General features: G+C 35.3%; 1 protein-coding gene across 1 annotated transcript; it reads left to right on the top strand.

Moving 5' to 3' along the window:
- The first annotated feature begins 761 nt into the window (after positions 1-761).
- Positions 762-7786, top strand: LOC110718994 (transcription factor bHLH75-like). The gene is made up of 6 exons (XM_021897931.1): positions 762-1177; positions 1266-1388; positions 6761-6826; positions 6912-6980; positions 7061-7141; positions 7356-7786. Exons 1-6 carry the CDS (start codon positions 836-838, stop codon positions 7455-7457), a joined length of 783 nt encoding a protein of 260 aa, XP_021753623.1. The 5' UTR covers positions 762-835; the 3' UTR covers positions 7458-7786.
- Positions 7787-15559: the final 7773 nt, after the last annotated feature.

The following is a 15559-nucleotide window of genomic DNA, read 5'->3' as shown; positions in this document are numbered from 1 at the left end:
TAAGGGTCTGTTCTCTTACGTTGAAATTCAGTTCAGCTCATTTCACTTCAGCTCAATTCAGTTCAGTTCAGCTCAGTTCAGTTCAGTTCAGTTCATCTCAGTTCAGTTCAGTTCACTTCAGTTCAGCTCCTAATTTCCTTATCTTATAAAATATTTAGTTCAGTTCAGTTCAGTTCAGCTCAGTTCAGTTCAGTTCAGCTCAATTCAGTTCAGTTCAGTTCAGCTCAATTCAGCTGAGTTCAATCAATGAGAACAAGCCCTAAGTGTCTCTTAAATTTTTTTTGAGTCAATTACAAATTTGCAATCATAATCAAATTCAGAAGTAATTTCATGAGAAGTGTATCAATTCTGTAGATGTTATCCATATTGTTTTTGTTTTGGGACATGAGAACTGTTACATTTGCATTAACTCGTATAAAAGCAATCAATAATTAAATCCCATTTAAAAAAAAAAAAAAAAAAAATTGAAATTAACAATCAATTCAAGTCTCATTTTCACCATACTTGAATAAAAGGCAAGTAGTAGTGGTCCTTACTGAATATGTCAATAAAACGAAGGACCTACTAACCTATGCTATTGAAACATCCGGGCCAATGTGCGTGGCTTTTTTCGTTTTCTCAATTCTCGTCTTAATTAATCCATAAAGAGTAATTAGTGTGACATCTTAATCCTTAACTAACTCTTAATTCATACGCTATATATATATATATATATATATATATATATATATATATATATACACAAAATCATATCCATAAAACTTTACTTTATAACTTGGCCTATTTTATACATCCTTTTTTTCTGAGGGCCTTGTTATATATTTAACCTTGAAATATGGCAGAGTTCAGTAGTGATATTCAGAAAATTCTTAAACCTGCAGCTGTTTTTTCGCAGTTGAACTCGAATATGGAACTATTGAACAGTTTTTCTGAATTGAATCATTCTCTGAGCTCTAATGTTGTAGATTATTTCTCTAGTAATAGCAACATTCTAAACAATGCAAACACGGCTCAGCCACTTTACTCGAATGAGCAGCAACCGTTCCATCTCCCAGACAGTACTGTCAATCAAAATAGATTATTTTGCGCTACTGATCAGAGTCCTGCTACTGGCTCACAATCATCTACAGGTATTGGAAGCGCGAATGGTCACAATGTTAGGATTACCAAAAATAATGTATGTAGTTCTTGTTTACTTAACTTTAAGTTGACACAAATCTTTTTAGTCTCCTTTAATTTATATGTTTCTGTAATCTTAATTACAGAGTGTAGCAGGAAGAAAGAAGAAAAGGAAAGCCGATGATCAGGAGGTGGAGAAGCCGAAAGAAGTAATTCATGTAAGAGCGAAAAGAGGGCAAGCTACTGACAGTCATAGTCTAGCGGAAAGGGTAAGTTGTCAAAACAAGTATATGACTTGATCATATAATTTTGAGTAAAGCATAAATACAGTCCCTGAAGTTTCGTATAAAAGCCGTTTTAGTCCCTCTTTAACTTTTTTCACCAATTTAGTCCCTCAACCACCCACTTTAGTGTTTTTCAGCCAAAAGTTGAGGGACTTTGCTGACTAAGCAAAAGTTGAGGGACCTTGACTCATCAAAAAAGTTGAGGGATGTTGAGTCACCAAAAAGTTTAGGGACTTTGACATGGCAAAAAGTTGAGGGACTTCAACCCTATTAATATTTCAATCAAAAAAAAGCTAATATTGTTCTTTCCAAAAAAAAAAAGGTAATATCGAATTTTTTTTTCTGAATTAATAAACTAGCCGTTATCAGAAATGAAGGCTATAAATCTTCGAGTTCCATGAACAAACAGCAGCTCTTGAACATCCAAAAAAAAATATTGACCACGAAGAAGCTTGCACTGCATCAAAATCTCAGTCCTAGGTACCTCTGAACATGAATTGTAAATGTTTGTAATTTTTGTACAATGTGTAGAATTTACGAGAAACTAACAATCTGTTAATTAGGTGACATCAGAGATTGTAATGCTAAAAATGAAAAAACCTAGGCTGTCTGTATGTGTTAAGTGTGAAGTGTGGGTTTTTTTTGCATTTGCAACTTGTGTAATTGCCTGGTTTGTCCTTAGGAACATGGCAAACTAAATGTATTTGACTAAGTAATGGTGGAATGTAAGAAAATGCACTGATGTTATGAATAAAGTGAAAGAATGTAGTACCTCATTTGTTTTGCTCTCTAATTTGCTTTTGCTTTTCCTTTTGCCAAATCTTGCAGTGCTTGTGATGATATAGTTTGTGATGCTGCCTCTGGTTGTGATTGGGGGAAGGTATACTCCTGAGAGAATGAATATACAGTCTGCTGCCTTTCATTATCAGAGTAAAATGCAGCACCTCTGGACTGTCTAGGCATTTGTGTAGTAATTGGCTGCAACCATTGAAAGAGTAAAAAGAGTATCCCACTGAGAGTTATAAAATAACAAGTAAATTTGATAATAAATGGAAAACTTACAATTGCTTGTCTTTGGAAGCCATTAGGGTAGGTGTACACACCAACCCCTCTGCTGTGCATAGGAATTGAAGGGGCAGGGTCAGTTTGGGCTTGACTAGATGTGTTTGGAGCTGTGTGCCTTTCCCTTGCTGCATTTCTGCATGTGACCTTGTTGTGCCCCTGCAACCCACACAAGCTGCAAGTGATCTTAGCCCCAGTCTTCCTAACCTTCCCCTGTATAATCACCTCACCAGCAGAAGGTCTTCTCTTGGTTTTTGGCCTATTGTGCACCTTTTTCAGCTCAGGAGGGGTGACAGTACAGGTACCAACAGGCCATTCTTGTGGACCATTTAATGGCTCAAGTTGGTGGTCATAGGCTTTTGCATGGTAGTGTGTCTTGAAGTAGTCATTGACATACTGCTCTGGTTGCTCCACTTTATTCCAAATGGAAACCACCCCATGTTTGCAGGGAATGCCACTCACCTGCCATGCATTACATGAGCATGTTCTGTCCACCAAGTTCACAACATACTTGGTTTGGGTAGCCCCATCCCTAACTCCATAGCAGAAACCACCATCCCAAAATGCATTCCAGCCCCTAGCCCAGACCTTGTGTTTCTCAAGCTGCTGTTGAATCCTAGGGCATAAACTCATATCCCTTGCTTTGATCAAGCCCCTCTTTTTGTGTAATCTTTCCATTAGGCTCTCTCTAATGTCCTCTAGCATACTGATGATAGGCTTGTGCCTCCATTTAAGTATGTATGCATTGAAAACTTCAGACATATTGTTGTCTACACTATCACATGAAGCCATTGGAGTGTAGAAAGCCCTACACCATTTTTTGTAATTTCTGTTCAACAAATCCTCTGCAGCATCATGTGACAGCTCTCTCATCACTTGTAACTTCTCAAGAAATGCATTCTCAGTGGTGGATTTGGCAATAATCCAAAATTGCTTTTTTAATTCCAGGCTGCCTCCAAAAACCCCCCTGAAATTGCTGTAAACATGTCTAGTACATACCCTGCTCTCAGCTTGAGGAAAAACCTCTTGGATTGCTGCAATTAACCCCTTCTGCTGATCTGACATGAAAGTGTAGCCTGCCCCTTCACTTGTTCCTAAGTCAGAGCCTAGTAGGTGCAGGAACCAGCTCCAGGTGTCAGTGCTCTCAACACCAACAACAGCCCAAGCTAATGGGAACATCTGGTTGTTCCCATCCCTACCAACAGCTACCAATAACTGCCCCCCAAAAGGACCCTTGAGGAAACAACCATCCAAAGAGATGAAAGGTCTGCAGCCCTCTAAAAAACCTTTTCTCAAAGCCTCAAAACAGATGTATATCCTATCAAATACATTCCCATTCAGCTTGAGTTTCACTATGTTGCCCTTGTTGCTTCTTAATATCTCAGCTGCATACCTAGGGAGCAATGTATATTGCTCCTTGTACTCCCCAACAATAAGAGCCTGCCCTCTTCTCCTTGCCTTATAAGCTAAGTACTTGCTGATCCTAATTCCCCACTCTAACCACACTGTCTCCATCAGGTCATGTAGCCTCATGTATGGGTTGACTTTAAATTGATTGTGGTAATGATGTGCAATCCAAGTTGGTGTCATTTTCCTAACCTTACATGATCTTCCACAAGTATGCTCACTTACATGTGATTTGACACTGAACTTAGTTTTTTTGGTATCCCAGGAAGCCCAAATTCTCCATGGACACCCTTTTTCCTTGTGGTCACAAACTGCTCCCACTCTAACCTTATCATTCTTAAATAAATTGAAATTTCTGCCCTGTGTAATGGCCATGTTCCTAAGAGCTTGTTTGAAAGTTGTTTGGTTCTCAAAAGTCTGTCCAGGGTAAAAGGCATGAATTTTGTCAATGTCCAGTTCTTTCTTTTTGGATTTGTCATACCTATGGGATGGTGGTGCAGCCAAATACCCACAATCACTGTCATCTTCATCCTCATCAGGGCTGTCTAGATCATCAAACCCCTCAAAGTCACTCCCTATTTTACTCAACCCCCTGTCCTGAGCTACCCTCCTTAACATATTTAGCTCATCATCATATGCTATCACAATGTCCTTGTCTTTAGCAATTTCAGACCTAGCCTGCATAACCTCTTCATCATCAACATCAGTACCCTCACTATCATAGTCTATGTCTCCCTTTTTCTCCTTCCTAGGAATAGTGTCATAAACTCCATCCAAATTGTTACCTGCACCTGCCTGCACTTCCTCAGGTTGTTCATCATCAGCCTCATAATCTTCTCCATCCTCTCTAGTTAGGTAACTTAAAAAAAACCCCTTCTCCCTAAATTGCCAAACAATGGCCTCTCAGGTTCTTGGTGCTCTGTGTATATTCTTATGAGTTGTACTGTAAAAGTAAACTAAGGAATGGATCAACAATTTTCTTTTCAAATGACAGGTACCTAATTCTAGAGTTGAAATCCTTCCTAGGATCTAAGTAATGAATCTTAAAAATGTCTGTGTACCCCAACCCATCAATTAAACCCTTTACAAAATCAGCATCAACATTTTCAGGAATGTCCTCATATACATTAATTTTACCACCAATGTAAAAAGATTCTTCACCAATTTGCCATTCACCACCATGGTGCACAACCAAACATGGTTTCAAGTCCATAATCTGGCATTACCAACACATGAACACATTCTTTAACATGCATGATATATTATCAACAAAGCAAAATAAATAAGGATAAATAGCAAAAACATCAATGTAAGAGTAACAACATCATTCATTTCATTCATTACTCCAAAATATTTCTTTACATTAGATTAATCACTAGGCTTCATTTCATTACATACACTAACATCATCCAATATCCCTACATGAAGCCTAGTGAAACTGATTCAGCACTGCATACATTGTCATAGCAGTGACATACCCAAAAAAACCATAATGTATGTCACATTCACCCACCCTTCATACATTTCAAGCTATGACAATGGCAAAAACCTACCTTAACCTTAAACCTAAAAAATCATAAAAAAACCTTAACAAAGCAGCTCCTAAAACCATAAACCAACTAGCTGCACAGAGCCCACCCCCAACCCCCTAACAACAGCCTACTCCTCCTCCTTCCCAAAGAGGAGTGGAAAGCCGTCGAAGTAGACGGTCATGTCGTTGTGGATCCAGGCGTGGAAGTCCCTCCCATCGTTGTAGATGAGATCATTCAGAATCCACTCATTGATAGACGCCCTGGGTCCGTAGAAGGGTTCGAGTCGGGCAAGGTGGCGTGTCATCCACCACAGACGCCACTTACTGCAAACCTTCTTGACAGTGTCCCGACTCTCCCAATCAATCTTGGGGAAGACATGGAGGACGAGCAAGTCGGGGTTGCTGAAAATTGGGTGCGCATCGAAAAGGGCGTCCATACCTAAACAAATTAAGGGAGTTAGACACCGGCTTTCTCAGGTTTACAACTTACTCTATTTCACAAACACCAAAATCCTAACCATCGACAACAATTTCTACCCACAAAAACCCCAATTTTGATAATCAACCACAATCAACACCAAACACTAGCAAATACAAGACGATGACAACAAAAAAAAACCAGAAAAAATCACAACAAAAAATTCACCCAAAAAAGGAAAAACCCAGACACCATTACAGACAAATTTAAGACGAAAAAGACAAAAACAAAGAATATACCTGCTGGTGATGCAAGCTGGTCCAATTTCGCTTTCTTGGCTGAAGATTCGCAAGCACACTCCCACATTAATGGCGTCGAGGAAGGGCGAATTTTTTTTTAGCTGAAAATGGAAATGATGATGACAGGGAATCTAGTGAGATGTGGAGTATATAAAAAGGAAGAAACCTTTAGATTTCTCGCGCCAATTGAGAGTAATGATGATTTACGTTTCCCAAAGTACAGCTGCTTAATTTTTTAATTTTTTTTGTTCAATTGTAACTGATTTGCAAAACGCAGCGTTTCCCTTATATGGTCATCGATTGGGCCACGTGTCGTCAATCATCTCCTTAAAAAAATGAAGCTTGCAGAAGAAGATTCATGAAAAAAAAAAATTACAAATTCTAACATCAAGTCCCTAAACTTTTTGGTGACTCAACATCCCTCAACTTTTTTGATGAGTCAAGGTCCCTCAACTTTTGCTTAGTCAGCAAAGTCCCTCAACTTTTGGCTGAAAAACACTAAAGTGGGTGGTTAAGGGACTAAATTGGTGAAAAAAGTTAAAGAGGGACTAAAACGGCTTTTATACGAAACTTCAGGGACTGTATTTATGCTTTACTCATATAATTTTCGTAAAAATAATAAGGGGGTATGAAATAATAGGTTAGAAGGGAGAGAATAAATGAGAAGCTGAAAGTGTTACAAGATCTGGTTCCAGGGTGCTACAAGGTATAGTATATTGTACATGAACCTCTCTATTTTGTTTCGTCTTGCTTAATCACATGAATGTCTAACTATATATGCACGAATGCAGACTATGGGAATGGCTGTCATGTTAGATGTAATAATCAACTACGTACAATCTTTACAAAATCAAATTGAGGTTGGTCAAGAAATTACATTCAATTCTATTTAATCTATTAAGAAACCGAAGAAATTCAATATGAGTTTTTGTCCCCTCAGTTCCTTTCCATGAAGCTTTCAGCAGCAAGTATGTTTTATGACTTCAACTCCCCTGAAGCCGAGGCGATTGAGACTCTGCAGGTAACCTTGGAGTCTTTGTTACAGGAAATAATATTCAGTGATTAATCAATAAATTCATTGATCAGTAAGGCATATTGCCAATATTGCCAGTGGAACTTTCATTCATTTGACAAACCAAATATATTATGTATGTATGAATCATTACATTAATTTTTCAATCAGCAAGAAATCATACTATGTATTTATTATCGATAAACTCTTTTGATTAATGCAGAGAGCAACAAAAAATCCTTGTGACGCTCAAGAGATGGAAAGAGTGGCGAAAGAAGGGTACGAAGGGATGCTTCCTCGGCATCAACCATCATGGCCCTTCTAATTGTACCTTAATGATTTATAAGTTGGTTACGCTTGCTACGTTCATGACCTCAAAATTTTCAATCTTTGCCTGTTTCCTCACCGGATTTTCTTTGTCAATTTTCTGGATACGTCGTTTTCCTATATAAATGTTTAAAGTTTATAGCATATACAGTCCCATTGAAACTACATAAGTCATTATAAAATGGACTGATGAGTCTGATAATACTAATCACACTGTAAGTTTTGATGCTTTGTTCGTTATCACAGTCCAATATTGATGTTTCTATTGGATATGTATGGATAATAAATATCTTTTATACGTCGAATCATAATGTTATAGTCAATTATAGCCAGTGTCATTCAGTTGATTCATATATTTCATTTTATAATGTGTTTTAATTAGATGGATGTAATATGTCTAATGACCTGTTGCATCCTCTTTCAAATGCTTTTAGGAACCAATAAGTGGATGCATAGAGTTTTCGAGCCGAAAGGCACTTGTATAGTGAAGGAGAAAGCACAAATTAGCAATGAACAATTTGATAGATCTCTTTCAGAAGCAGGGTTTTAAGGACCCTCAGGTGAAAATGACACAAAATGCCCCTTTCACTCTTACAAGTCTAGCTATTTAGATTGAGTACTACATCCACACAATAATATAAGCATTCTATAGATAAAGACAGAGAGAATGAGGCCATTAAATTATCACCTGGAAAAGATATTCATACTGTATATTGGTAACATCCAAATATAAATGAGTCCATCAAAGCAGAGATAATGTCACTTTCGAACGTTACAAGAACCAGGATGAGACATCATGTAGGGAAGGAATTCCAAATTTTGTAACATAAGTTTTTATTATTTTTAATTTTTTGACAAAGGTTTAAAAAAAATACAAATTATTAGAAAAAGCAAACAAATTGTTGTAACGCAATTTCTCCAGAATCTGGTGCGCACGATGAACCTACTGTCTATTGGCTTTGTGTACATTGTCGCTGCAGTAAATCAGTAATTGTGTTAGAGTTGGTGAGTGCACAGCGGAAGTAAAGACGTGTTTGATTTAAAAGTATAAATTGAATTTATAATTAGCAAGACAATTAATATAAATGAACACACGATTTTATGTAACGACGAGCTCTTTTATTTTAGTATTTGAAAATAGGAAAGTACAAGTATTCCTTTAAGAGTTTATATTACAACTAGCATAATTCCTGTGCGATGCACGGTTTACAAATCAACATATTAATTTATAATTGAACTTAATGATTAATAACGGAATCACTAAAATTAACAAATTAAACATTCATCGTTGTATATACACACAAATAAAGACTCGCAATAATGATCAATGGATAAATTAGGAAATGACAATGTAAATACTGTATATACAAACAAACATTCATCATTGTAGTAATATTTTACGATCCCTTAAAAAATAAAATAAATTTTTAAGTTATTCTCATTTCTAATTTATTTTTAATTTTTCTAAATTGTGGGTTTCAATCCAGTGAAAAAGGTAAACTAATAATAAACATCATGATAAAATATTTTTTTCCTATGAATAAAGACTTTATGTAGGTTTTACTTACAACAAAAAATTTAAGTTTGAAACTAACTCTATTTTTTTTTATTAGTTGCAACTAATAAGAAATTTTTTATATCCCATAAATAATGCACCCTTGTTACAACTTGCAAGCAAAAGAAACATGGGTAATATTAAAAACCAAATATGTTGAACATTAGTATGATTCATACAAGTATAAATTTTAGAATATGTTCACTCAAATACCTAGCCAACCCTAGTACATACTACTCATCATGTTTTTTTCAATTAAATTTCTATTTTTAAACCCCGCATAATACCCGTTTTGCATTACCTCGAAAATGACAATGAACATACACACAAATATAGACTCACATAATGACCAAGGGATTAAGAAATGACAATGCAAATAATATTTTACATTCTCGTCAATTATAAAATAAAATTTTATGTTATGCTTATTTCTAATTTACTTTTAATTTTTCCTAATTGTAGGTTTTAGTCTAGTAAAAGAGTCAAATTATAAACACCATAATAAAGCATTTTTTCCTATTATAAAGGTTTTATATAGGTTTTACTGTACACAAAAATTTAAGTTTGACTTTTAAAAACTAATATTAACTCCCTTTTTTATTAGTTGCAACTAAAAAATATTTTTATATCCCATATAATATACCTCTTTGTTGCAAGTAATAAGAAGCAGGGATAGTATTTTTTTTAAAAAAAAAATGTTCAACATTAATTAGTATGTTCATATTTGAGAATAGGTTCAGTCAAGTACAACTCTAGTACATTGTACTTATCATGTCTATTTATTCGAAAAAAAATAATCATTTTTTGACTCCGGATAATACCTATTATGCATTAGCCCAGAAGTAACCCTAAAATAAACTAAAAATACGAAGATAATGAAATAGAGTAATTATCAACATATTGTTGAACGTGAATAAGTGTAGTTTAATTAAGAAAAATATTACATATAGTGGCAAAGTTGATGACAAATATTATTATTCCAAAATTAATTATATATACTATGAAAAAAGATACTCTTTATTATAGTTATAATAAAATTTTATTTATATATATATAGAGAGAGAGAGGTTATATTTGAATCTATCATTTCAAAAAATTGTTAGTAATATATTAACAAAATTCATTAAATATAAGTTGCCATAAATGAACTTATTTCCAAATAGTTTTGATTCTATCAAATTTTATTAACAAAAATTCTGAATGAAAATGGTTTATATAATAAATTTTAACCAAAATTATTGTTCTAAGGTTTCTTTAAACTTTTTTATTTTTTTTTACCATTATAAGACAAGCAAATCATAGAGTGACATGTGTCAGCCTCACATTGATGTGCTTGTCTTTTAGTATAATATATTGATATGACTCTCTCTATATTACTCTCTAAGGAGTATTACAAAATAGGAATAGTGTATTCGTAAAGAAGGTAAATTATACAAGGATGTGTAGTATGTCGGAAGACTTATGTATGGTATGGCTTCTTGTGTTGTGTTGTATTCAATGATTGAACACCCATGACCTATATTTATACTTATACTAGGTTAGATCCCGTGCCACGCACGGTTTTTCGCTCTTTGTTACGAAATATCAATTTAAAAGTATACCAGTACTTAAATACTCCCTCTGTCTCCTTTGTTAGTCACTTTTGAAGAAAAATCACGGGAATTATGGCGGATAATGTGAAATAATGAAAGTATATGGAAAAGTAAAATTCTCAACCAAAAAATAATAAAATTGCATGGGAAAGAGACATTTCCAATTAAAAAATTAATTAAAGTACATGGGAAAGAGAAATTGAGAGATTCAAGAGTGTAAAACATTAAATTAGTAAAAAAAAATATTAGCACAATTTTTATGGCAAATGTTAGGGTAAAATAGGAGGTGGACTTAATAAGGACAAAATAAATGAGCTGAAGGTATAAAAGTTTTTTTATGTATCTTAATAATTATCAAAATATGAAATGTGACACACATTTGGGGGCTTCCAAAATGGCAAAAGTGACAAATAAAGAGGGACGGAGGGAGTATAAAAAAATAAATAATTTGATCCAAAATCAATTTCTTATTTTATCCCAAATCAAACAATTTAAAGTATTATTTTTTTCTTTTATGACTGCATATTATAATTTTTTATTCATATATTAAACCCTGGTGGCATTTTTTTTTTTTTTAAATTTCACATGTGATGATTTTTCATTCACCCATTATGTTAGGTTGAAAAATATGTATTCATGATTTTTTTTTACTATAAATAATCATTATACATTAAAAAGTAATTACTTATATAAGAATTTATATATATAGATATGGTTAGATATCTAAGTTGGTAAATATATTACTTTAGGATTATTTTTTCCTAAATTTCGGAAGAAAATATATTGCCTATATTTTCTTTTTTTTTAATATACTAAGGATACACCATAAAATGATACGTGTCAGTGCTGGTGTGTCTTCTAGTATATAGTTATTGATTGATTGATAGGTGTGTATGGAGCTTGGATGAAATAGCCGAAATATTTTAGAAATTCCTCCATCATTCTTCACTACTAGAAAAAGGCCCATTTCCGACGGAAAAATTCCGTCGAAAACACCTTGAAATCCGTCGGAAAAGGTTGTCGGAAATGCCTTCATAGGAAAAACCACCTTTTCCGACGAAAATTCTGTCAGAAACACTATTCCGACGGAATTTTCTGTCGCAAGACAAGTTCTGGTACCTGCGAATTCCGTCGAAAATTTCCGACGGAATTTCCAATTCGGTCGGAAATTTCTGACGAAAGTTCCGTCGTAAACTATTTTCGGGAAATTAAAAAAAATACGCCGTGCTACCACCGGCACGACGTATCACCACCTCCAACCACCCAAAAAGGCCCTATCAACCCCAACCAAACCAACCTTCTCAAACCCTAACCCACTGCCACCACCAACCACATCAGACCAACACCGCCACTACAGACCACCACCACCGCCACCCACTAAATTAACCCACACCACAAAACCAAACCTAACCCAAACCCAAACCCCTAACCCAGCCCCGACCTAACCCAGACCCAAACCCCTAACCCAGACCCGACCTAACCCAGACCCAAACCCCCTAAATTTAGACCCAAACCCCCCAAACCCAAACCCGACCTAAAACACCCAAACCCCTCCCAGACCAGAACGAACCCTAACTAAACCAACCTTCGCTCACCACCCAAACCCTAACCCTAACCCTTAGCCCTGGCGGCACCCACCACCACCTCCCTCGACCCACCTTTAAACTGACCCTAAAACCACCAACGAGCCACCAGGATCACCAAATTTTTTTTAAAAAAACTTTAAAACAAAAGAAAGAACATTAAAAACATCAAAGCATATCTTTAATTATGAAATTAGCTTCGAATTTCACCAAATTTGGGTTAAGAAGGCTTAATTCGACAATAAAAACTCTAGATCTAGAGTTTTGACTATCGAATTTAACCTTAAAAACCGTATAAAATCAAAAACGTAAGATAATTGGCGCGGCAAGGGAATTTATAGAGGTTGCAGCGACATGAGACGACGGCGGAGAGGAAGTACGAAGGAGACAACGTAGGGTCGTGGGTGAGATGACGGTGAAAGAAGGAGGAGAAGGAGAGGAAGCCATAAATGAGAGAGAAACAGCACAGCAAAAAAAAGGAGAGAGAATGAAAAGGGGGAAGTGAAAAAAACGGCTGAAGGGTGAAATAAAAGGAGGGCTGATTTTAGGGTTTGTAGAATTTTTTTTAAATATATTCCGACGGAATATTCCGTCGGAAATTTCCAACGGATTTTAATTCCGTCGGAAAATTACATTTCCAACGGAATTTTCCGTCGTAAAGCTTATATATTCCGACGGATTTATATTCCGTCGGAAATCTCCGACGGATCTTCAAAATCCGTCGTAAATGTCCGACGGAATAAAAATCCGTCGGAATTTCCTATGTTTCTGACGGAATTAGGTGTCCGTCGGAAATAGGCCTATTTCTAGTAGTGCTTGTATCTATAACGTTCTAGGAAATTCATAAACCAGGGATTATATACTAGCTTATAGCTTCCAATGTCAATAATTCTCTAGAACATTCAAGTAGGATATTATTATAGAGAAATCAAGAGCAATTGAGCAAGTAATGACCTTGCTTGATAATTCCAGAAACTTCTAGAATATGCACAATACTCTACCAAAATATTGGGCTTATAAAATTTGGGCCATACCCAACAATCTCCACCTTGGACCATATTTTATATGTGCTCTCGTCGTATGTTACCCGATCGACATTAAGTAAATATGTCACATGCTAAACTCGATTGAAACTTAGGTTCAGAATAAGAAAGTGACTTACTTGGACCCGTATTATGACGGCGTTGTTGCCGAGTCGGGATTGAGTATGATGAAGCCATGATTGAATATCCTTGTAGTACATAGAGATTTCTATGTTTAATAATGGCCTTCAATATTTTCTGAGCACCTGTGGAGATTTTGAGTACTCTACCTTGAGCCGAAATCTTATATCCTTTTGAGGCCAGAATGCCAAGAGAGATGATATTCTTCTTCAAATTAGGAACATGATGAACATTAGATAAAGTCCTTATCACACCATCTTGCGCCTTGATCCGTACGTAGCCAACACCACAAACTTTGCAATGATAATCGTTACCCATTGTAATAGTTTTATTCTTCAGCGGCTGATAGTCGGTAAAGTGAGACTTTTGAGAACAAATATGGTTGGTAGAACCCGCATCAAGTATCCAGTCATAATTTTAATTTCTTCAGAACTTTATCTATGGGCTCTATTTCTCTAAAATCGACATCTGTCGTCTCTTTTGGCTTTTCATCTTGCCTTTTCTTTTCGAGCTTTTTATTTGCAAACCAGAATTCTTTGACTGTGTGCCCAAGTTTCTTACAAAACTTGCAAGATTTTTTGAATTTGTATTCATTAAATTTGGACTTCTTATTGGTACTTTTACTTCCGTGTGAATTCCCTTTTATATTTAAACCTTCAGCACTTTAATTAGAATGAGCTAAAGTGAGATTTAACATCCAGAGTATCACTATTTCCACAAAGCATAATTTCCTTGAAGTGTTTATATGAAGGTGGTAGGGAGACAATTAATAACACGGCCTTATCCTCATCTTCGATTTTAATATCTAAATTTTCAAGATTTCATCGAGATGAGTTTGTATGGAAGTACCTTCGGCCATCCGGATTATATAAAGCCTTTCCTTGAGACCGATTTTGTTGGCGAGGCTTTTAGTCATGTAGAAGGACTCCATCTTCAACCATAATCTGGTTGCTGTCTCCTTGTGAATGACCTCGCGTAGTACCTCCTTGGTTAAACATAGTTGGATTGCCTAGAGGGATTTTTTTGTCCAACTCTTGCCATTACTCGTCTGTCATTGACTCTGGTTTTTTAGCTTTTCCATCCATAGCCTTCTTTAATCCGCTCTATACTAGAATGACTTACATCTGGACTTTCCAAATGCGGACATTAATATTGCCGTCAAATTTCTCAATCTCGAACTTTATGATCGAAGTCATCTTTAATGTGTAAACACTCTATACAACCTTTAGCTCTGATACCACTTGTTAGAGTTGGTGAGTGCACAGCAGAAGTGAAGATGTGTATGATTCAGAAGTATAAATTGAATTGATGATTGACACGATAATTAATATAAATGAACAAACGATTTTATGTAACGACGAGCTCTTTTATTCCACTATTTGAAAATAAGAGAGTTAAGTATCCCTTTAAGGGTTTATATTACAATATGACTCTCTCTATATTACTCTCTAAGGAGTATTAAAAAATAGCAATAGTGGATTCGTAAAGAAGGTAAATTGTACAAGGAGGTGTAGTATATATGTAGGAAGGCTTATATATGTATGGTATGATTTCTTCTATGGTCTTGTATTCAATGATTGAATGCCCATGGCCTATATTTATAAGTGTGGATGGAGCTTGGATGAAATGACCAAGATATTCTAGAAGTTCCTCCATCATTCTTGTATCCATAATGTTTTAGAAAATTCACGAACCATGTATTATATTCTAGCTAATAGCTTCCAATGTCAATAATTCTCTAGAACTTTCAAGTAGGATATTATTCTAGAAAAATCAAGAGTTATTGAGCAAGTAATGACCTTGCTTGATAATTCTGAAAACTTCTAGATTATGCACAATACTCCACCAAAATAATGGGCTTATAAAATTTGGGTCATACCCAACAAATTGAATCCTCTAAAAAAACCAAAGGTAGTTGATGTTTTCTTGATCATACTTACGAAAAAGAGTTAGGTCGTATTCACTTCATATTTTTTCTGAATTGATCAAATTATTTTTACTAAAATACAATTAACACGGCCTTAGTAGGTTGTAAGTGTTAGTAAACATTTTAGTTGAATGTAAATCAAATTCAAACCCATTGCAAAGCTGCAAGCTAAGTCATACTAGGAAGTTAAAACTTTTAAATGTATTGCTGAAATAATAATCCTGTAATCAAGAGCAACTTCTATTATTATTGATGCACCAGCCCATTCTTTCCTATGAGT

The sequence above is a fragment of the Chenopodium quinoa genome, unplaced genomic scaffold, assembly GCF_001683475.1.
Source record: "Chenopodium quinoa cultivar QQ74 unplaced genomic scaffold, ASM168347v1, whole genome shotgun sequence".
Lineage (NCBI taxonomy): Eukaryota > Viridiplantae > Streptophyta > Magnoliopsida > Caryophyllales > Amaranthaceae > Chenopodium > Chenopodium quinoa.
The sequence above is the reverse complement of the archived record's forward strand: the minus strand, read 5'-3'. Positions and strand labels throughout refer to the sequence as shown.